Source organism: Cataglyphis hispanica, chromosome 6 (genome assembly GCF_021464435.1).
Source record: "Cataglyphis hispanica isolate Lineage 1 chromosome 6, ULB_Chis1_1.0, whole genome shotgun sequence".
Taxonomy (NCBI): domain Eukaryota; kingdom Metazoa; phylum Arthropoda; class Insecta; order Hymenoptera; family Formicidae; genus Cataglyphis; species Cataglyphis hispanica.
The window spans coordinates 8,179,411-8,202,256 of NC_065959.1; the positions used below are offsets into that span (position 1 = coordinate 8,179,411).

The window sequence follows — 22,846 nt, forward strand, 5'->3', positions numbered from 1 at the left end:
TGATCATTTGGTTGGGTCATGTTAGGTTAAGTTGGGTTAGATAATTCTCGTTTTAAAAGTGCCTGTCGATCGATGTGATTAGGAAGATTAAAAAAAAATGTGGTAAAAATATGTATTTCTTAAAGAGAATGTAACATCTCGCAAAATACGGATTGTGACATATTATGATAGCTTATCACTTTGCCCAACGATATCAATTAATACAAAATTCCAACATCTGTGTGCTGTGTGCTGTGAGATGTATGAATCACATATGTAATGTTAGATATTGATATTTTGCGATAATTGAGAGGACCTATAAACTTGTATTACGATAGAATTTTTAATGAAATATTTTACGTATCTCAATCATCTGTTTCGGTAAAGAATATGATATACGTTTATAATCTTTAAAAAAACTCGACTGCATAATATTTTACATAATATTTTCATATCAAATATTTTATAATACATCCAGTGGAAAATTGGAGTATATTACATTTGGCGTATTGTACAATAAAATGATTAAATAAAATATTTGTATAAGAAAGTACGCACATGCAATTGTACAACTTTGATGATAATATTTTTACTATCTTTTCAATCAAAATTTATACTTATAATATCTTTTTGGCCTATGATTCCTTCTAAGCAATATTTATCAAGATGATTGTAACATGCTAAATATCATGCTCATGAAATATTATCAATGTAGTCTGTAAAAACATTTTAAGACAGTTTTCCGCATTTCTTTTTGCAGAGAATACTTGATTAATGTTCTTACTGGTATATTAATAGAATTTGATGGCAACGCTAACTCATTTTCTGTATGACTGAAAAAATAACATAATTTTTTTTATATAGATGTGTGATATTATATTATTTCATATAGAAAGTCATAAAAATTATTGTATTCTTATAAAAATCAATATAATCTAGCACTTTATTTTAGCGATATAATATATTGCTTTAATGTTGCACTGGACCAATAGCAGATTACTTTTGGACAGCAGTTGACAATGCTCCAAAGTTTCTGTATTGCATGAAAACGAGATTACATCTTAAAGCAATAAAGCTTGTCACATTAGTACTCGTTACTCTTGCTGCAATTCCTGAAATAATATAGTAAAATGTCTGTTTACAAAATACAATATATATTGAAAAATATTTTTACATTTCTTTGTTCCTAAACATATATACAAATATTTTATTATCTGTTATATAGGTTTCTTCACATATACCCATCACATGCATTTCCTGCAGAATTAGAATACACAATTAAATAAATTAAAAATAAAAACAAATCTTGATTTCTTTTCCAGATCATAGATATATTGAATAATGATATTATTATTTGTATATTATACTATTATTATTATTTATATTTTTAATATTTTTATAATATTATTTAGTTATATTTTGATTTTTAATTTAATTTTTATATTATTATATTGTTATTATTACTTAATATTATTACTATATTATTACTTAATATTTCTATGCCAATCTATGGGATGGATAAGCTTCAGGTTTGAAATATACATGCGCAATGTTTCAGATTTCGCGCCGTTCTTTAGATTAGTCACGTGTTATGTCATGGCCGTTACTTGAAGCGCTGGGCACCGGATCATATGTACGTAATACTATTATATTATTAGTCAAAGCTCAACGCATGCGCATGCGCTGGCATACGTAGGCAATATATGTAATACTATTGGCTCAACAAAATTTGCGCATGCGCATTGCATCAAGTACGCAAATTATGGAAGCGAGAGATTGATATCATCTGCACTGTAATGTTTTCGCTAGCGCCGCTAAATCAAAGGAATTTAGCCCCGACTCAAACCAGGAGCAAAGTAAGTCGATAAGAGGCAAAGTGTGTTGTACGGAAATGCCGGTCGCGCCTTCATGCGGGCCTTTGGCTATCTATTAATCTGTGATATTACATATATGATCTTTGAACAGTCTCAAATTTTCGCGATACGCCATCTTGTATCATTATCATCATCCAAAGTCGTGATGAAAAAAAAAAGAAAAAATGGAAAAAAAAAAAAAAACACATTGTAACATTTTTTAATATAAATGGTTGCGACTGCTCGGCAGAGCATGTCTGGCTTTCGGAAAGAGCGAGAGTAATCCGCATCTCGTCGTCATCGAGAAATTTCTCCACGAACCGCGCGTCGCGCGCTCGATATGAGGTATCCTTCGCTTCCCTCTCTCCTGATTTTAAAATTGTAACATTCGGGCGCCGATTATTTTGCCAATAAATCTTTCCTAATATAATAAATAACACGAAATATATATTGTGACAAGTGTCATCGATGTAATAGATGCTCTCTGAAATTTCTTGCATGCTAATCGAAATTTTTTTTTTTTTTCAAAGATCCCTCATATATATGACATTAACCTCGTCGATGATTATAGCCGTAATGAATAATTTGAAACATCTTGATGGAAAAACAGCATCTTACGATGTAAATTAATTATCGAGATGCGAAAATATCATTTAAATCTATCAAAAATCATATAACAGATTAAGTCTATTAATTTTCTAATATTATCAAAAAATAATTTTTTTAATATCAAAAAAGTAGCAGTTTGTATTATTAAAAAATACATAATTAATTTTATAATACTAATAAAAAAAATTTTTGTAGCATTGTAATAATTATATCATATCTAATTTCGAAATCTCGGCAACTATTAATGTATTTTGTGAAAAACTATAAAAATGTATACATAGAAAACACACATATTTAAAAATATGCTAATATTAAGTAAATAATTTTTTTTATCGATGGGATTTCAGGAATGTTTTATGCAGAAAAATGACATTTCTAACAAAAAAATTAATAAAATTTTTAAACATTTTTTTTTAAATTAGTATAAAACTGATAAATTTTTGCTAGCATATAACTTATTGTTCTTTTACGTAATTTTTGTGTACTTCAGTTATCTGCTTTCGTGAGACTAATGCAAATTGATAAAAAAACGACGCGTATATATTTAGAAAGTCAAGTCATACGATGTGTAATTCGATTGATTTTATTAATCCCGATCGGATTAATCGCGACTTTCCATTTCGCTAATGGATGTCAATTACGATAGAGTATTTTCGTAGGTTCATTCAATTCACAAGCAAGAATGGGGGCCCTCAACAGCTCGGGGTTCAGCTAAAACAGGGAGGCGACATCGTCATCTTGTCGACGGCCGATTCACAGATCCCGAATATGATGACAAAGTTTCTCGAGGGTGGTGAAGACCTTTTCAAAAAGGCTAAAAAGTAGGAGAAGTGTTTGAACAGCTGAGAACGAAACTTTCGATATATGCGAATCGATTACAGATATGTCTGTATAATCGCGTGCGATTTCATTTTATATTATGAAAATATTTATTTTTTCGTGATTTATAGCCGCGACATCAGATAGCCGATCTTTTATCAGCTTGGGAAATTATGCGTTCAAATTATATTACTGAAGGATTTAGAATATATTAAATGACGAAATAAGCATTCATTTCCAATGCTGTAATTGTTTTTAATTAAATCTTCTTTTTTATGAAAAATTAAAGTCGGAGACTTGACAATTAAATGTCTCTCGATTGGTATTAAATGATTAGAACTTGGACCTGTCCGATTTATATTGTAAGCTTTTCTTTGAATTTTAGGATACATATTTCAGTAATATAATAATATATGTTATATGAATGTGCGAAAAAAAAAAGATTACTTGATTTTATCGTGAACATTTGTTTTACTAGGGAAGATATCGATCTAAGGGAGGCAGTAAAGAAATTGGTAGTGGCTTTCGGAATTCAATTCATGTGACATAAAAAGTAGTTGTTTTGCCTTTTCTGTTTTCCCTTATCAATTGTGTGTACAGATTTATATACCCACGCATCATATATATATGTGATATATATATACATGTGTGTGTGTGTGTATGTATGTGTGTGTGTGATATATATCGTTATGCTTTTTCGATCAAAAATCGCATTTTCATTAGATCAGCTTAGTTCATCGTTATCAAATTAGTCATCATAATTAGTCTTTATATATCTAATTTTCTATTACATAATGTTCATTTTTAAGCAAATATTTAGATTAATTGTTTGTACAATGAAGGATATTTAAAGATATAAAGTACTTAAAATATTTAAAATACTCGAGTAATCAACTGAATATGTAATCCCAATACTATAAAATAATTATCATATTACGATGACACTATTACATAATAAGAAAATTCTAATCAGATCGCGCGTAAATCAAATAACTGTTGTGTTATCAATGTTTTGACAATCACTTTGTGTGTTCGCGATTAGAGGATCGAATTTATCAATGAAAAATCCCATTGATAAATTGAATCTATATTAAACGTATTCCAATTAAACCATAAATGGTCCAGGAATAGAAAAATCAGCTTAAAATTTATTTCAGAATCATTCGAATCTCGTTAACGATTTGCACATCTCCAAAACAGTTTAATATAACGATTGAAAAACGGACGTGTCTCTCGTGACGAATAATCATAAGTGTATTCTTCGGATTATTTTCGATCATTGGTAGAAAATTTCTATGTGTCACGTACATGAGCACGTAACGTTTCGTAAATTATTATGCATTGCATGCTTTTTGCTGTTGACTTATCGACCTCAGTTAAGTCTTGCAAACCACTATCTCTATTGATCGTATCTGTTATCTCGTTGTAAATATATATTTGTCATTGCAACTTTTGAGCTTTTCCATAACACATTGATATCGTATCTTATTTATGTTCAACAAATGAATCTTATCTCAATTTGCAAACAACTCTCGATCAGACAATACTTGATACTAACATAAGACGGCGCATGTCTCGCTGCCAATTGGCGAGCTTTCAAGCTTCTTTGGTACAGTTGAAAAATTTTCAGTAAAAACAATGACTCTTTGAATGGAAGAGTATTTATAATTGTTTACTTTCATATATATATATATTTACTGTATCTTCCGTTTTAAAAAAATTAAATGATTATCACGTATTTTTTTCCTTTCTTAATTTTAATTTGATAATCGCATCTATCGCAATGACAGTTGGCGACCAAATGTAACTGGGATAAACGATACAAATACTAATTAATTCGCAGATATATATGTAATGTCGCTTTCAATTATCGCAAAAGTCGCAATTTGCGTGCGTCACAATGTCTTTATTAAGAAGAATTAGAAAATAATTTGGACAATAGAATCTGCACAGAATATATCAAATTTATAATGATTTAAGTTAGATAAAAAATATTGCTCTCATACACAGCACTTTATATTTTACGAGAATTTAAATCCGCACACACGATGTTTCTGTTATGTAATTAGGCATTCGTGAAGATATTGAACGACAAGAAACACATTCGTAAAAAAACCACACATTCATGTTTCAATATACAATTGACCGGAAATAGCAGCACCATATAAATATAAACCGTAAAATCGTGCCGAGTTTATTGGGATTAGTAATATAAAATTAATGACGAGAGATTAGCCGCTCGAGCATTAATTGGCATTGTTGTATGGCTTACTATCGTCAATCTTATTTTCCTTTGGAAACTCGTTTTTTAGCGCACATAAAACCGCATATTGCGGTTATATGATATTACAAATGATTATACAAATAACAAACGATATTATATGATTATACAAATAACAAACTTATACGAAGCAGAAAACGCACGCAAGTTTCTGTGTCTGCAAACATAACAAAATTTTCGGTTTTCCTTTTTATTCTCTACCATGTTATTTTCTTCGCGCAAGAAAAAGGAGAACTAGATTTTACCTCGCATGCGAGTGCAAGGTAACATTTAGTTTTCCTTTTGATTAACTTCCATCAAACGATTTCAATGATTCCATTTTTGACTTGACTAACACAGTGATGGTTACAGAATAGTCGCCGAGAAACGGAACATTATAGCTGAGGACGACGTCAACTTTCTGGCGCCAATTACATGTATGGACAAAGTCTTCTGCATCGGTCTCAACTATGCTGAATATTGCCTGCAGCAAGGTAAATCGGTTCCGGAGAGTCCGATAGTCTTTAGCAAATTTCCCAGCACTACCATCGGACCATATGATAATATCCAGATACCACAGATCTCGGACGTAAGTCGATATATCTTTAGTTTACTGAGATCTTCTCGTCTACGTCTTAATTTCGTATTCATTCCATTCACGTTTCGAGACATTCCATACAGCACAGAATGTTGCAGCAATATTGCAACATTGCTACAGCATTGCTATAATGTTACAAATGTTGTTGCAACAACATTCTATGCTGTACGGGATAATGTTATTTTGTGATATCTTTTTCACGGTAGCTTTGTGAGTTTAGCGACTTATAATATAAATTCGCCTAGAAATCGTATTTATATGTTTATTTATTATTGATTCATTATATAACTTGTCTTCGACATAAAAATTTTAAAGTGAAGGTGAACACGATAAATAATGTTACGTAGGACACGCCGAGAATCTGATCAATGTGCGCGATCGATTTTTAAATTTATAGAAAGTCGACTGGGAGGCTGAGCTGACGATAGTGATCGGCAAAAAATGCAAAAACCTCAGCAATAACGCCGAGGATTGTATATTCGGTTATACAGCGGCCCAGGATATATCGGCACGCGATTGGCAAAGGCGTAATGGCGGTCAATTTCTGCTCGGCAAAGCGATGGACACATTCTGTCCGCTTGGCCCGGTAATTGTCACTAAAGAAGCGATAAGCGATATCGATGATCTGTCCATTAGGACCTGGGTGAATGGGGTAATAAAGCAAGATGGCAATACCAGCGAACTTATCTTCAAACCCCCCCAATTAGTCGCTTACATTTCGCAGTTTGTATTTTTCTCGATTATACATCAATAAGCGAAGATATATCCAATAACGATATTAATCATGCTATTTTAGATTTATGACACTGCTACCAGGCGACATTATTCTTACCGGTACACCTGCTGGTGTGGGATTCACGCGCAAACCACCAGAATTTCTACAAGTATGTCTACAAGTTTCTACGTTATTATGAACTAAGATAAAGTTAATTAAATGATTAGTAACTCATCATTATATGTAAACACATTCTAGCGTGGCGATGTATTGGAAACTGAGATCGAGGATGTGGGACGTCTGAAAAACAATGTCGTCTGAACTAAGAAATCAATATCACTTTCTGCAGCGATATCGATTAATACAAAATCCGATGTCTATGTTGCGAGATATATGAATCACATATGTAATGTTAGATATTAATATTTTGCGTTATAGAGCACTTGTAAACTTGTATTGCGATAGAATTTTTAGTTGAATATTTTATGCATCTCATTTGTTTCGATAACGAATACGATACACGTTTACAAGCTTCAACAAAACTGGACTGCATATTTTACATAATAGCTTTTATTACATCAAATATTTTAAAATACATTCAGAGAAAAATTGGAGCGTACTGCATTTGATGTGTTGTACAATAAAATGATTAAATAAAATATTTGTATGAGAAAGAACGCACATGCAAATGTACAACTCAGACAATATCTTCACTATCTTTCCAATCAAAATTTTCTAACTGTAATATAGGCAATTAAGGTAGTGGTGTTCTTCGAGTTATACTAAATTCTTCTCGCTTATGGTATGGTTCATATGGATCATCAACATAATAATGTCGTCTTTTCCAGTACTTGCTCACCATCTTATCTAGCATGTTGCTCTGCGTGGCATTACAGAATACATGTTGTTGCAATCTCTTCTTTCTGGCCCATGATTTCTTCCACAAATGTTTCTTATGACCAGCTTTTGTTCTAATCCAGATACCCCTGTAAGATTTAATTTGTTTTACTCAAATTCATTTTGTTTCTAGTTTATTATATATGAGAAATTTCGATATAAGCAATATTTATTAAGATAATTGTAACATGCTAAATATCATGCTCATGAAATATTACCAATGTAGTCTATAAAAGCGTTTTAAGACAGTTTTTACAGTTTTTCGCTTTCCTTTTTGTAGAGAATACTTGATTAATGTTCTCACCGGTACATTAATAGGTTCCAAAGGCAACGTTAAACGATTTTCTGCATGACTGAAAAAATAACGTTTCTTTTTATGTAGATGCATGATACTATATTATTTCATATAGAAAGTCATAAAAATCATTGTATTCTTATAAAAATCAATCTAATCCAGCATTTTATTATTTTAGCAAAATAATATATTACTTTAGCAATGTTTTATGTTGTACTGGACCAATAGCAGCCCACTTTTGGACAGCAGTTGACAATGCTCCAAAGTTTCTGTACTGTGGGTAATCGAAAACGAGATTACATCTTGAAGCAATAAAGCTTGTCACATTAGTACTTGTTGTTCTTGCTGCAATTCCTGAAACAATATAGTAAATGTGCTACAAGATACAATATATGAAAAAATTTTCTTACATTTCTTTATTCTTAAACATATCTACATATAAATATTTTATTATTTGTTATGTAGATTTCTTCACATATACACATATACCTATCAAATACGTTTACTGCAGAATTAGAATACACAATTAAATAAATCAAAAATAAAAACAAATCTTGATGTTTTTTCCAGATGAACCATAGTATTGAATAATGATACTTATTATTATTATCATTATTATTATTATACTCATATTTTATAATATTATTTAATTATTATATTATATTTTAAATTTTTATTTAATTATTATATTGTTATTACTATTATTTAATGTATCTATAGGATGGATAAATTTCAGACTCGAAATACACACGCGCCACGTTTCAAATTTCGCGCCGTTTCCTTACGTTAGTCACGTGTCATGTCATGGCGCATTGTGTCATGGCCGTCACTTGAAGCGCCGGACATAACCTCTCGACGTCGCGTATTTCGTCATTTACGTCGCGACGAGATGCGAAATCGAGGCGAAATAATGATACATCGCTTAATCGCTGCGTAACAGATCCCCGCGACCCGTTCGCCGATCGCGGGATCAGCTGTTAAACACGCGCTCATACTCACCTCGCAGCGCCGCGCTCACGATACGCAGCATTCTTCTTTTCGCGCAAGTTCCGTGTGATCGGCTGTGACCAGCTGTTTTGCGCCGTCGTTCCCTTTCTCCCCCGCCTGGCTGCCTGACCGGCCACTCGAAGGATGTTTCGAATTGGATTAAAAAAATTTCCGTGCAACGGTCTAACACGGGTACGTAGAGCAAAAGAGAAATTTGCAAGTGACGGATTGAATCGAGTGAATTTTTCTTATTCCCGAAGAGAAATAACGTCGATTCGCGACTCGACGTCTCTCTCGCGAACAGTGTCGCGCGTGACGAATTTCGCTCTCCGACTTTCGATCACCTCCTTCGTCGGCTGTCACGGAGTCGACGACGACGAGCACGGACGTCCGTGACAGCGACGTCGATCTCGAGGATCGTTAGTGAATGATAAAATCTCGGTCGCGGACGACGTTTGCGCGCCTCGTGCGCGTGACAAAGATGGCACGAATTGTAGGCAGCTTATATAATTTCAGAAGCTCTGATTCTGAACGTTGTTCTTTCAGGTCAAAAAACACGGCTACTCCAAGTTATACTTGATAGCCAGGTACCATGAGTCGCGAACACGCGTCAAATACGAACCGGATGGAAGGTGAATTTTTCCCGGCAAGAATTTTGATGATGACAGGTTGTCGTTGCTTGTCAAAAGTGTTGATCAGTATTAAGATTGCATTTTGTATTTTATTAGCCTGTAGATGCAACGGACCATTTTATTTCTATTGTTTATTGTTGATTGTGTGCGTCGATCGATACGATGAGGTTATGTTCGATAAACATCTCTCTGTCTACTAAAAATGATAGTATTGATTTTATAAATAATTACGTACATCTCTATCATATTTATACGCTTTTCTCACTATTCAAATGATTTTGATATTTCATTTGATTTTGATTTTTTATCTAGTTACTGATTTTAGGAAATTTTCACTTTTGACAAGCAATATAAATATTTTCATTTAATATTTTTTTGTAAATAATTGTGTATGTATTGTTTCGTTTCTATTATATTTTTTTCAGATTGTACAAGGATATCAGACTTATATCGAGGTTTACTGGATCTAAATATTCAACCAAATCATCAAAAAGGTACACAAAATATAAACTTGAAAATATTTAGTGTGTTATTTTTAAAGAAATTGCATATTGCAATCATTTTTTTATTATTTCTATTAACTCTTCATATAATTTTAACTGTGTAAGAAAGAAGATTAACAGATTTGAATAAATTATTCTAATTATGCTCTTATTTTGTAACAGTGAGAAAAGTGGAGGATCAGGAACATTGATAACTTTAGGAGGTATAACAATTGGTACCTTAGGAATATTAACATATGCAAAGAGTGATCCGGAAGTTCGAGCTACTCTTGAAGGATGGTTTCCTGGCACAGATAAAGCTATTCGAATTATCTTCCAAGAAGAGTCTACCTATTTCGAGTCTGTACTTACATTCTTCAGAACATTGAAAGAGATGTAAGAAAATAAAATATGGTTAATGATTTTTAATAATTATTGATTTTATTAAAATAAATAAATAATTTTTTACAGGATATTGGATTTGTTCGTTAAGGAAACAGAAGAACCAGGTCAGAAAAGAATAAAATGCACAAAACCTATAGAATATAAACGTGAGTCCCATCCTATATCCTAATTTCTTTATTCCTATCTTTATATATACTCCTTCTTTATAAATTTACTCCTTTAATCCAATTCCTTATAACTTTTTAGAAATACAAAATTAGATCTAGTATATAGATAATTAATTACTAAATTGTCTATATATAATATTCCCATTAATCTGTAACAATCATGTGTGTTCTATAGCACCCAAACCAGCTTTTAAACCTCTAGTTGAGAAGAAGGAAGCGCCTATTAATGAGAATTATGCCGAAATTCGTGTTAGTCAAGAAAAAGGTGAAAAAGTAGATGTTGGTACGTTGATATATTTTAATATTTTATAATTATTTTATATATATGTAATCTTTCTATACAATTTATTAATTTATTTATAACTTTTTATAGTGGTTGAAAAACCAACGCCACCTAAAACTGTACCCGAAGAGCTGATGCCACAAAGTCTTGTCGAGCTAGAAACGTATTGCGGCGAAACCGCCGCTAAAGCTATCGCGGCCTATCATGAGGCGGAGTGTGCACTCCGCGAGTACAATCAGGATGTTTTCAGAATGATTGATAGTTCTACCGGTACGATAAGCGGAGCCATTTGGCACAGGTGACGATCGTTACGTTTCCGTGATCGTTTCACGCTTTATTTATTATTTCTTCATTATATAACTCGATTTATATTTTGTGATTGCAGGTTAAAAAATGCGACGGAAAAAAGGAAAGAGAAGCTACAGCAAGCGGAAGAGTATGCGAAAGATGCGTTGAATTCGCTTAAGCGCATGTATAATTTAATTGATGAACCTGTGCTCCAAGCGCCCGCGCATATGAAAACAGCCGCGAGGCGGAATGTTAGAAAAATTATGGACGACGTAGACGAAGCCAAAAAGAAGTACACCGAAGAGCTTCACAGCAGTCATTTTACCGACCGGTATTGGAAGCGGATTAAAAAGGCGCGGGAAGATTTTAACGAAGAATTGCAAATTCTATTTCCCAAAATAAATATTTATGACAAGAAAATGTCTGTCAGCGAAGAAGACTTCGATTTATTCGTCCTGCATATGTATCACAAAGTTAACGACTTGCAGAAAGAGCTGGAAAAATTAAAGGTACGTTGTCAATATTTTTTTTTTCAACTGACATCTTTAGTAACTTTTAAATTTAAAATTCTTGCATTATTAAAGTGACACCATTTTCATATGAGATTATCATTATTTATATAATATTATCAACGATATTTTAAGATAATTATTTGATTGCAGACAGTCGAGGAAGCTAAAATAAAGGCGGCATTGAAGGCAACGGGTGATGAGGCGACTCAAGAAAAGCTGGACGCGTTAATCTGCCTCGCAGTTAAACAGGAAAAGCTCGAGCTTCAAGACCAATACGCGAAAGAGGTAAGAAACTTTTTTCTCTGTGTTTTGAACTTGATATACACATCGTGAATAGATTTTTATCTACAGAAGAATATTAAATTTAAAAATAACGTTTTAAAAAATGTTTTATAATTTGCGAATTATACACACGCGACGTATTATCTCGTATTTCTACTTTTATGTATTTTATTATAGAACAGTGTTAATTAAATTCGTTTATAACGTGCGTATACATGTTTGTTGCGAGAAAAGCAATATACTCGGGAGATACGATCAAAATAACTTCAAAGCGCATTGTTTCACGAACGAATCGTACACTGAATCATGTTTGTATGGTTTTACGCTTCTATATCCGCTTTTTCCTATTACACAAATGCGAGTAGAGGCGAGCTTTAGTGTCATTATGAATGTTGCCCTATGGATTTGCGTCAAGAAAAGTCCAACTTTGTCATTATGATAGGCACGCGAGTTAAAGAGAGAATAGCGCAAGGCACTTTTATTATTGAATTGTTCTTCGCGCGATAATAATCATAATTGAAAGATGGAAATTTACCGAGAAAATTTATTTCGCGGAAAAAAGGGAAAAGGAAAAAATAAAGGAGGCTCATTAAAAGCGCATCTCGCTGGGAGTTGAAAGTGCTTAAGTTGTAAGGTGAAAGAATAGAGAGATCGCAGTGATAAAGAGCGGACTTTCATTAAAAAAGCGTGGAAAAAGGAAAGTAATAACGTCATACAATGAGATTCGTAGCAGTTTACATCACGCGCGCTTTTTAAGACTTCTCTAGCCGGTTGAATCGCGCAAAAGATAATATTCGGATGTCATTTAAGCAAAGGATTTTTTACAAAATTCCACTGGCATGCAACAACCGGCATTTCTCACAATGTCTTTTAATAACCCTTTGTCGTTCCCAAGTATCTTTCTCTTAAATTTGCGTACATGAGTTTTGTATATAAATTAAAAAAAATAATTGGATTGATTTTTGATGATGAGTTGCATTTAGATCAGATCAAATACAAATGACAAATTCAGATTGACGCTTCATATGTTTTACTTATATATGATGAACTTTAATTAGATTAATATATATATATATATATATATATATATATATATATATATATATAAAGATTAATTTATTAGTTAGATTTATTAGATTAATATATATTTTATATTTTATATACTTTTAGATTTTAGATTAATTTTTAGATTAATATGTTCTTGTATGCATGACGTGATATATCCGAATGCGGCATGGTCGCATGCGGGATGGATTCCTCGGCTGCAGCACAGCCTCCCAGCTCCCTTCGGCCGTTTTATTTACTTCCATTTGGCCGGACGCCAATATTTCGACGGCAGCTCGGCGATATTATTCCCTTAGAGTAGACGGCGTTTGCCGTAGCCGCCGTATGCCACCGGCGAGATATTCGTCGAGGAACCATTATGACTTAGTGTCCTCATAGTTGTCCGACAGCTCTTTTCCGTTCCTCCCTTCTTTATATTCCTGATCCCTCCCTCTCTCCTCTCCGTCTCTCTCTTCCAGGTCGAATATAAATCTTGTCGGATCGATCCGACGCGGCGAGCACGACCTTTTGTTCTCGTTTCGGACGGGAACAGCGGTGTCCTCTAATTGCTATTTGTCTACAAGCTTCCGGTACCGCTCGTTAACGTCCGGCCGAATATTTCACCGTTAATGCATCGCTCGTGATGATATTCCCGCGTCATCCATTAAATCACGTGTATGAAGGCGGAATTAATTAATGGAAATTATTGTATAATTTGTTCATAAGTTGCCGCTAACAAACGACCGTTCATTTCGCGACAGTCGATACGGATTACCGGGACAAAAGCGACGAAGTGTGTCGTCGTCGTCATAGATGCTGAACGCAAATCGTGAGCTTTATAGTACGTTTGCGCTGGTTTCTCGCGGTTGGTCGCGCGAGAGGTGATCCGCCCTTGCGTCATTTAATTAACGTAGTTTCGCCACGGAAAAATAACTCGTTGTCCTCGTCTATCCGCGCGACTTTAAATGTTTTCGCCTCGAAACAAAATTGCGCTGCAAATCATCGGGTGGATGGTAATGAAACGGCCATGGTAAAAAGAGTTTATATTTGTGAACAACTCGAGTCAACTTTTTTCCGCATGACTCGGAAAGAAGTTAATTATTTTATTATTATTATTATTATTATTTTCATTCGGAGAGAGATCTGTGTTTGCAATCACGTTGGAAAATATTCCGGAAAATATTAGAAACTGCTCGCTCAGCAAATTATTAGTTCTCTTTAAGACAGTTTTTACAGTCTTAAAAATATATTTTGATTCGTATAATATTAATCAATCATAATTTTTTCCTCTTGAAAATATACAATATATATGATATAAAAAAAAATCAATCATTGTCTTTGTTTCATGCGCTCGAATAAATAAAGAAAGAATAAATAAAGTTCTCCGTGCGAGAGTAGTAAGAATACATCATTGTACGATCGTATGGAGTGCTTGAAAAATTCAAGGTTCCTTATCTGCTACCGCCGTTTGGGATTTTCAGACGTGATCTGGTCGCGAGGTATCTTTATGGCAGTACACCTGAAAGTTATTTACCGCGACAGACGTGAATTATTGATGAAACTTTTTGCCGCGATTTGTTTTTATTCCGCCCGCGCTTATCTTCTTTTTCTCTATCGCGCCTAGAAATAAAAAGTGAGTCGCGAGAGAAACTCCGTCCGATCCATTTTCCATGTAGCCTTTAAAGCTCGTCGAGCCAAAGTATCGACAATAATTTTATCAAGTACGGGCTACAAAACAAACGCAATTAAAATTTACAGAAGTTGCAGGAGTTACTACAGGAGTTCTTACAACAGCTTTTAATAAGCTTTTTAATTTAACAGAAGTTTTTACAAAGAAACATGCAAATTTTTTCACTGGAATTTGTATTTTATTTTATTTTATTTTTTTTTTTAAACGTGTACTGTGACTTGTGTAGGAAATTACTGTTGCTTTAATATAACATTTTTAAAAATTCCAATATTCTCTCTATATTTAATAGACTTCTCTTGTCTTTTATAAATACATAACGTGCATGCTCGCTTAAAATCTTTGGGAGTCTTTTTGTCGCACTTTTCCGGCACGAGTTTTCCAGGATACTCGGGCGATTCTTCTGCACGTGCGGTCGTATATCTGCTTTTAACCGGAAGTACTTGGTAAAAAAAATATTACACAATGTATAGGGCGTTTAATCAATCTAACGGAAGAAATAAGCGTTAAGTATTACAAACTCACACAGGCTACTCTAGCAGTATGAAAAATTAATCATTTTTATTTAATATTAAAAGGATATTAAATCATCGCTGCTGTTTTCAAGGAATTTTCAAGGAATTCTTGAGATATAAAGCGATACCATATAAAATGAAATCATTTAGAAAACTTTAAATATTTAACGACAAATTCTTTGAGAATTTTTTCTTAAAAAAAAAAAATTATCGCGCATAAAGTGTCATTTGTTAAATGATTATAATTCAATATTAAATATGGTAATTAAATTATACGAATTGAAATTGAATAAAAAAGAGAGAAATAAAGCTTGATTGAATATATGAACAATAAAATTCTTCTTCTTCGTTTAACTGCATTTGAAAAGTTTAGTGAAAAGATCTTTATTTCCAATGGACAATCGATTTTCGATTAGCAAAGTGTTACAACTCTAAAATTGTTCGTATCTTAACATTTTATTTGAGAACGTGCGTTTATCAAGAAAAATAATTTATTGCAAAATACATGTCAAAAGCCAGACTATTTTATTGAAACATGTTTTCCCGAAAAGTTGAGTAATCATGGTCGTAAATTCTAGTCTATCTCGTAATTTGAAAAAAAAAAAAAAAATATATATATATATATATATACATTCCGTCTGAATTTTCTCTTGTATATATATGACTTGTCATCAATGCAAAATGAAAATGATGGGAATGAAAATACTTCCCTACTTTCGAGAATCTTTAGAAAAACTGCGAATGAAATCCTTTCGAAATCATATTAAAAAAATGTCAAAGACTCATAAATTTCACGGATTCTTTATTACAATCATTCCGTTTGTAAGTACGAAAGAATCGATCACGATTTCGTCATTGGAGAAAAAGAGGAGGGGCTGACTCCTCCATCCTGTTCTCGTCGATTATCAAGCCGGTCACAGCTTAACCGTTTGAACGCAGACGCGAACTTTGCGAATTCTTGTTCACGACATTTAGAAAAAGCTTCAAGTTTTTCCATCGCAAACTTTCGATCGGTGGGCGAAGTCGGCGAGGCGCGGCCCGCGCGAGTTAATAGCCTCAAATACGTTTTCCTTTCTTACAGGGAAGGGGTTTTACCGTCGCGATCCCTAGGTAGATCGCCGTACAAATTGTCGTCATTAAATTAGTTGCGCACCTCGAGAAAAACCGTCGCGATTTCGTTCGTCGAATTCATTTTCGCGAGTGATAAACGCGAGAACCGAACGGAATTCGTTATCGTCAGCATTCGAAGCAAGCGAAAGAAAGACAAATGTTATGTACGGAAAAACACAGGATAGAAAATTGCATGCATTGTCAAAATAAAAAAAAAAAAAAAAAGACTCGTAAGATATTTTACTTTTTAAATCGCAAAAAAATGTGTGAATATCATTGCTTTTTTTTTATGGAACTATAATGATGTTTATTAATTAGCGTATATATTCGAGAAATATCCTTGATTTTTAATTTAAACCAAAAAAAAATATTAGGATGATTGATAAATGCAGATATAATAATTGCTTAAATGTCGTAATAATACTGTAATCAGATATTCGATTATAGCATTATGACGACAGAGAGAAAGAGAGTATGAAAACATCTGTCGCGATTTTATTGCGAGCGAAACGATGTTCGCGTGAATTATCATGAATATAAACGCGGCACGCGTTTTTCTTCTACCGTATTTAATTAATCCCGGCTTGGCGCTAACCGGCATTAGCAAAGTGCCTTTTTTTTTTTTGTTTGGAAAATGGAGATTATATGGAGCGCGACGCGGAATTTAGTTTCGCTCGAACGAAAGCCCTCTGCTTGCGTTATTCTTTGCATTATTTTATTGTATATAAAATTTCTTTTTTCAATATCGATGCTGCCGCAGCGACGTAAAAAATGCATCGCAATTTTAAGATTGCGATTAAGATTCATTTTTATTATTCCTTCCTCTTGTATCTTCCCTCACCGCGTCTTTAGTTATTTTATCGATAATCGATATTAGCTATCTTAACAATTTATTTGCCATTCTCATGGAGAGCGTGTAATAAGTTACGATCGAGAAGATTCATATCCCCACGGCACCGATCGAGATCCCTTTTGTGCATCCCTCCTGTCAAACGGATTGGGTCAGCCGGGTGTTAATTATTGACACGGTACATAAAGTTCACCGACGGCGATGACGGGCCGATGCATGTCCAACGAACACGAATTCGTAGACGTTGCCTGAAACACGAGGTGTTTTGGTCAGGGTGGTGAGAGGATCGAGCCCCGAGTGGTACGATCGAGATTGTCAGACGGGTCTAGAACACGAAATGGGATAGATAGGGCCAGATTTTCGTGGCTTGGATCGCTACCCGATGAGAGAGCGACCCTGGCGGTATACCTTAAGTGCGGATAATTCATCAAAGTCTCATTAGGCTAATGCCTCGAGGCCTGTGTACTTCGAACGGTATTATAGCTCCGAGGATGATGTTTCCGGGACGCGAGAGCTTCTTATGTCGATATGTAATTAAGTTTTGCATAAAAGCTTCTTGATTTTTTTTTTTCTGAAATTTGATTATTAAAATTAGAAATTAAAAAGTGCGAAGAAAGACGGCAATTGAAAAGTTTCGCTAAAATCGATTCTCTCTTTTTCTCTCGATTAAAAATATCTCTCTAATTTAAGATACTTTGTATATTTTTTTTTTCATAAAATACCCAGAACAGTATAATTTATAAAAATAAGAGCATTTCTTTCAGCTTTCTTGTCTATTTTCAGACAAAGAGCGACGAGAAAATATATTTTTTGTCATTTTGCAAGATTCTCGGGACGCCGATATGACTTGATGTTTTTATACTTCGCAATAATGTCACCGCTGTCGACTGACAGCTATTTGAGACTTTACTGGTATGCATCTCTTATCTAGTCTTCTGCGACTTTGGCTTATCTGTACGTGACGTTTATTTCCTCCTATCCTGTTGGAAGGAATGAAAGGAAAAAGACGCGATGTGTTATACAAACTTGCACGTTGCAGAAATTTAATAAAAAATATAAAAGTTGACATATATAAACCAACATTACAATATTTATTTATTAGAAAGAGGCGAGGAAACATCGAAAAAAATTATGATGACATTCTCACAATAAAATCTGTTGTTAAAAAGATATATTTCTATTATAAGTCGTATATTTCTATCCTTGATTATTTGGTATAAAAAAAAAAGCGTAAAACGAGAGAATGATATATGTTTACGAGCGACATTCATCCTCGTGTTTCAGCTGCTGGTGGAGCAGAAGAAGCTGGACGACGAGATGCGGCGGCAGCTGAAATTGCAGTCGCAGATACACGCAGATCATCTTCAAGAGGCACTTTTGGCCAAAGAGCAGGAAATCCAAAGGATGCTGCAGCGCGATTTCACCGAGCAATCCGACGCCGACTCCATAAAGCACAAGAAACAGCTCGCGGCGATGACGGGAAGGTTACGTGGTCTTACAGCGGCTCTTAAAGGTAAGTATCCTATCGTCTCTTTATATCTTACTTCCTCCTGAAAGAAGGAATATTTTCCTTTGCATGAAGAGAGAAAATGCAATCTCTTTCTCTTCCCAATCACGTCGATTTATACCTCGCAGAAGAAGAATCTCGATTGCGTTGTCGATCCCTCGTCCGATTACGAAACTATGTAGATTATATAAAGAAGGCGATTTTCAAGGCATATATAATTTAATTAAATAAGATTAGAATTTTCATTCACTAGAGAGTCAGTCTATTCCAGCGGTATGAAAAATTACTGATATTTAGAAATTTTTTTTTTTAAGAATATTGGACTCTTTCTTAATTGTTCACAAAAATATTCTATGGAAAAAATATTGCGTGTCTCTCCCCGATAATTCTGATAAAAGAGTCTCTCATAACTCACGATATGAGAGCGCCCCGTCGGTCTACAATAAGTAAATGTCCACGTAACATCCATTGTGTCCGTTTAGCGGACAAATCATCTTTCGGAGAGATGCCTTCGCCCTTTGTCATGTCCGCCATTGTACCGTGTTCTGGCGTTTAATTACACGGGCAAAAACACGAAGGCTGGACCTCTATAAAGGCCTGCGCGCGCGCGTCGAGGAAGTGTCGGCGACATTTTTCGACGCTTGATCTTCCCCGTTGTTTGTCTTTTTTTTTCGATCCCTTTGTCCCTTTGGACGATAATGGACCTCTTGCGTCTCCCGATTCGAGTCCTCGGGTTTTAAGTCGAATTTCGCCTCTAACGTATAGCGTTTCTGATGATCATAGTATTGTTTGCGGCTTGCACCCCCTGTCTCTCGTCGAACCGGACATGTTACTTAGCTGCGGATGTTTACCAAAGAGGGAAGATCCTATAATTGTTCGCGAAAGGAGGAATATCTAATAGCGTGATGTGAATGTATCGATATCAAGCCGGTTAGGGTTACCGCATTTGACAAAAAGGGAAAAATGGATGGACATATTTAAAAAATTTTTTTACCACGTGTTATAAGTAGATTTTTTATTACGATGTAGAATAATTTAGGGATATTTTATTATGTTACGTAACAATAATAATTCTGAATAATAAATGCTTGGTAAAACTTAATATTTCACAAATTGTTAAAAATATCTCAATCTTGATCTCATATACAGGGTGCGAACGTTCCGGCCAGACTTTGAGATTTTATAAGAAATTTAATTCTAAACAAAAAATTTCCTGTAAATAATCGGGTCGAAAAATGCTTTTTTTAAAAGTTAACATCCAAAATTCTCTGAAATCATAATTATTTTATACATTTTTTTTACAAATATCAGGGAAAGTATGCGTTTTTTAACAAAAAGTATCAAAAGTAAACAAAAGTTGTATCGATAAAAAATAAAAAAAAGTTTTTCTTGACTATCGACGATAGAACTTTTAAAAAAATACTCTTCATTTATGCTGTTAATTTTTAATATTTATCTTACTTGTTGATTCCATTAATAAATTTTTTACATTGTTTAAACTAATTAGTATAGGAGAATGAAAAGAAGAGCAGAGGATGAAAGGAAAATGAAATAAAAAGAAAATAAAATTTAATCAATTTCTTGGAAAAAATCAATATTATTTACACATGAAATAATCATATTTTTTTCGTTATAAAAATGTTGCTAAATAATAAACAGTGTCGATAAACATGTCTCTAAACTATTACGTACATCGCATGCACCGTAAAAATTCAAAAATTTTCAAAAATTTTTGGAAAATAAGACATTAAAGTATTTCACGGAATATATAATGCAAGTTTTTGGAAATTACTTGCTTATCGATTTAAATATTTTTTGCAACATATTTAAAACATTTTAAAAATAAAAGTGGCACAGTTAACATTTGTCGAACGTTCAACAATCGTTGAACAAAGCAGTGCGTCGCCAACAAACGGCTTTTATCTCGTACACGTGTATACATATATGTACAGTCCTATTATCTTGCGGTAGCTTCGTAATCCAGGCGCAGGACACGCTGAAATTCACCTGTCCCGAGATATTCCCGGCGAGAGTGTGTTTGCCCTTTCTGGTCTTATTGGTAGCAGAGGGACCCGGAATTTAATCCGGATTAACTCTGCTCGAGTTTAACACAGCGATGGCACTTTCAACCGGCCTCTCCTCCCTCTTATTGTCCGGTGAGATTAATTCCCGATTAACAAATCTCGTACACTCGTTGCGCCATCCGTCCGATAACTATCTTTAATTAGTTTCCGTTCGAGTAATTTTCCGGTCACTAAACGGATTACGATGGACGCGACACGTACGTATCGTATGTATTTTGCATTCACGACACTCTCGAGAATCGCAGGTGTTATATTATTGAAAATCGTTGTTCGCTCTCGTGTAAGCCCCTTTTTCCACCTATTTAATAGCCCTTGTTCTCCAAATGTGCTTGCGTGTTTATTATCGATTATCGCTGCATTTGAATCCTGTTTAATATTTCTCTTCTCATCCGAGGCTTACTTTTATTCTATGCGACTTAATATTAAATCGCCTTTTAAAATGCAAGGAAGGATTTTTCGAAATCATCCTTTTAATATTCCCCATATACGACCAATATACCTCGTAAAACGTGCTCCTTTTGGAATTCATTGCGATCTCTGACAAACGGTTTGCCTCAATGCGGAAATAAACGACGAAAATACACGCCTCGTCGTTCTTTATTGCGATATTCTCATTGGTATACGTCTCCCATCGGATTTCTCGATTAAAGCGTCCTAATTTCTCCTCGTTTACCGACGCTTATAATTATTGTCCTAATTGCGGATTGTTTTCGGTCGAAGTGGTGTCACCGAATTCGGCCAGCTGGGGATATTTCTGGTTGGCGAGAACGCGCTTTTCCCTCGTTAATTAACTTCGTCCAACAAGCGGACGGAAGTGTAGCGGGTGAGGAGGAGGAGGAGGAGGAGGAGGGGGGGAAGGGGGAGAGCGGAGAAAGAAGCGTGGAATACGGTGCTCACCGGTGTATAATATCCATTATCCTGCGCGTTTAATTTTGGGTGAATTACGTCGTTTTACCAGAGCGCGTTCTCCCCGAGACTCCCGGCACACACTTTTCACAGCCTTACCAGAAGCTAATAAAATGCGAAGGGTCGTCAGGTGAGAACGCGAGCCTCGAGGGGGACGCGATTTATATATATATATATATATAAGTCCGCGTTATAATGGCGCGATGAAAGTAAAGGCATTATTAGTTTGCGGCCTTTTGTAAACATCGCGAGGAAAAAACGTGACAAGGACGAGACGAGGAAGAGGGTCGCACCTGCCACGCCGGGCAGGAACCCGTGTTTCATGAATAGAAATTAGCAGTTAAAAAGACGGCATGAAAAGTGATGAGGATTGAGGCGGAAAACTTTCGGATTTCAACGCGGACGGATGACACACCCGTTATCGGATCTCCGCGAGAGCTCTATGGAAGAGACGAAGGAGAACAGATTCTGTGGCGCTTCATAAAAGTGGTGACTTCTTTCGATTATGGTCTTAGTGCGAGGGATAGTAATTTCGCGATCGTAAAACGGTGTAAGTTTTGCGCGAGGCAATTATAACTTTGTTCCGCCTCGATAACTTGGCGCAGTTTGTTTTACGATCTTGTTGTCCCTAATAAAACGTCAACACTGTAGATGTTATACGCGTGCTATGTAAATAATGTACTCTGTCGCTCTCTCTCTCTTTCTTGATATAAAATAATTATAGCGACATTTTTTAAATAATTTAAATATTATGTAATAAATACGGAATTTAATACAATGTATATGTATTGAGATTCTCTGAGAATTTAAATGCGGAAAAAAGATTTGACAGCTATGAGAGGGGCGACTGGAACGGTAATAAAGTAACGGTTGTGGGGGGTTGAGTGAAGGGTGGAACAAGATCGTAGGTCGCGGTTTTACAAGCTCGACAAACCGACTAACATATGCGACCATATGCCCCAATTAGAACTTTCGCCATACATCTCTCTCCCGCGGGCGCTATTAAGGGTCCAGTACCGCGACCGACGTCGAGTGCCCACGATGAGGGGGAAAAAGCGACCGAAAAACACGGCTGCGTTT

The 22,846-nt window shown here is 34.7% G+C and overlaps 3 protein-coding genes across 8 annotated transcripts in view; 2 read left to right on the forward strand and 1 right to left on the reverse strand.

Annotated features, from left to right (window-relative positions):
• The first annotated feature begins 20 nt into the window (after nucleotides 1-20).
• On the forward strand, nucleotides 21-7,257 carry LOC126850643 (fumarylacetoacetate hydrolase domain-containing protein 2-like). 5 transcript variants are annotated; one of them, XM_050593849.1, is made up of 7 exons: nucleotides 21-102; nucleotides 1,538-1,612; nucleotides 3,101-3,262; nucleotides 5,893-6,109; nucleotides 6,516-6,841; nucleotides 6,915-7,002; nucleotides 7,092-7,257. In XM_050593849.1, coding segments are annotated over exons 2-7 (858 nt in total). In that variant the 5' UTR covers nucleotides 21-102; nucleotides 1,538-1,610; the 3' UTR covers nucleotides 7,155-7,257. The 5 variants fall into 5 exon arrangements, with proteins under 5 accessions (XP_050449806.1, XP_050449804.1, XP_050449807.1 ...); XM_050593850.1 differs by having other exon boundaries at nucleotides 42-240; XM_050593847.1 differs by lacking the exon at nucleotides 1,538-1,612 and having other exon boundaries at nucleotides 23-102.
• Nucleotides 7,258-7,387: 130 nt separating this feature from the next.
• LOC126850649 (39S ribosomal protein L35, mitochondrial) lies at nucleotides 7,388-9,161 on the reverse strand. Its single transcript, XM_050593859.1, has 4 exons — nucleotides 9,025-9,161; nucleotides 8,220-8,379; nucleotides 7,949-8,083; nucleotides 7,388-7,819 (listed from the first exon to the last, which is right to left on the reverse strand). The coding sequence occupies exons 1-4, from the start codon at nucleotides 9,053-9,055 to the stop codon at nucleotides 7,588-7,590; spliced, it is 558 nt and encodes a 185-aa protein (XP_050449816.1). The 5' UTR covers nucleotides 9,056-9,161; the 3' UTR covers nucleotides 7,388-7,587.
• LOC126850618 (MICOS complex subunit Mic60) overlaps nucleotides 9,057-22,846 on the forward strand; it is a 35,381-nt gene continuing 21,591 nt past the window's right edge. For both annotated transcript variants that reach the window (XM_050593787.1, XM_050593788.1), the window contains exons 1-10: nucleotides 9,057-9,204; nucleotides 9,559-9,644; nucleotides 10,070-10,138; nucleotides 10,310-10,522; nucleotides 10,598-10,635; nucleotides 10,874-10,981; nucleotides 11,072-11,279; nucleotides 11,367-11,778; nucleotides 11,932-12,066; nucleotides 18,554-18,782. In XM_050593787.1, coding sequence (XP_050449744.1) covers nucleotides 9,157-9,204; nucleotides 9,559-9,644; nucleotides 10,070-10,138; nucleotides 10,310-10,522; nucleotides 10,598-10,635; nucleotides 10,874-10,981; nucleotides 11,072-11,279; nucleotides 11,367-11,778; nucleotides 11,932-12,066; nucleotides 18,554-18,782 — 1,546 coding nt within the window. In that variant the 5' untranslated portion in view covers nucleotides 9,057-9,156. The remainder of the gene's footprint in view (nucleotides 9,205-9,558; nucleotides 9,645-10,069; nucleotides 10,139-10,309; nucleotides 10,523-10,597; nucleotides 10,636-10,873; nucleotides 10,982-11,071; nucleotides 11,280-11,366; nucleotides 11,779-11,931; nucleotides 12,067-18,553; nucleotides 18,783-22,846) is intronic.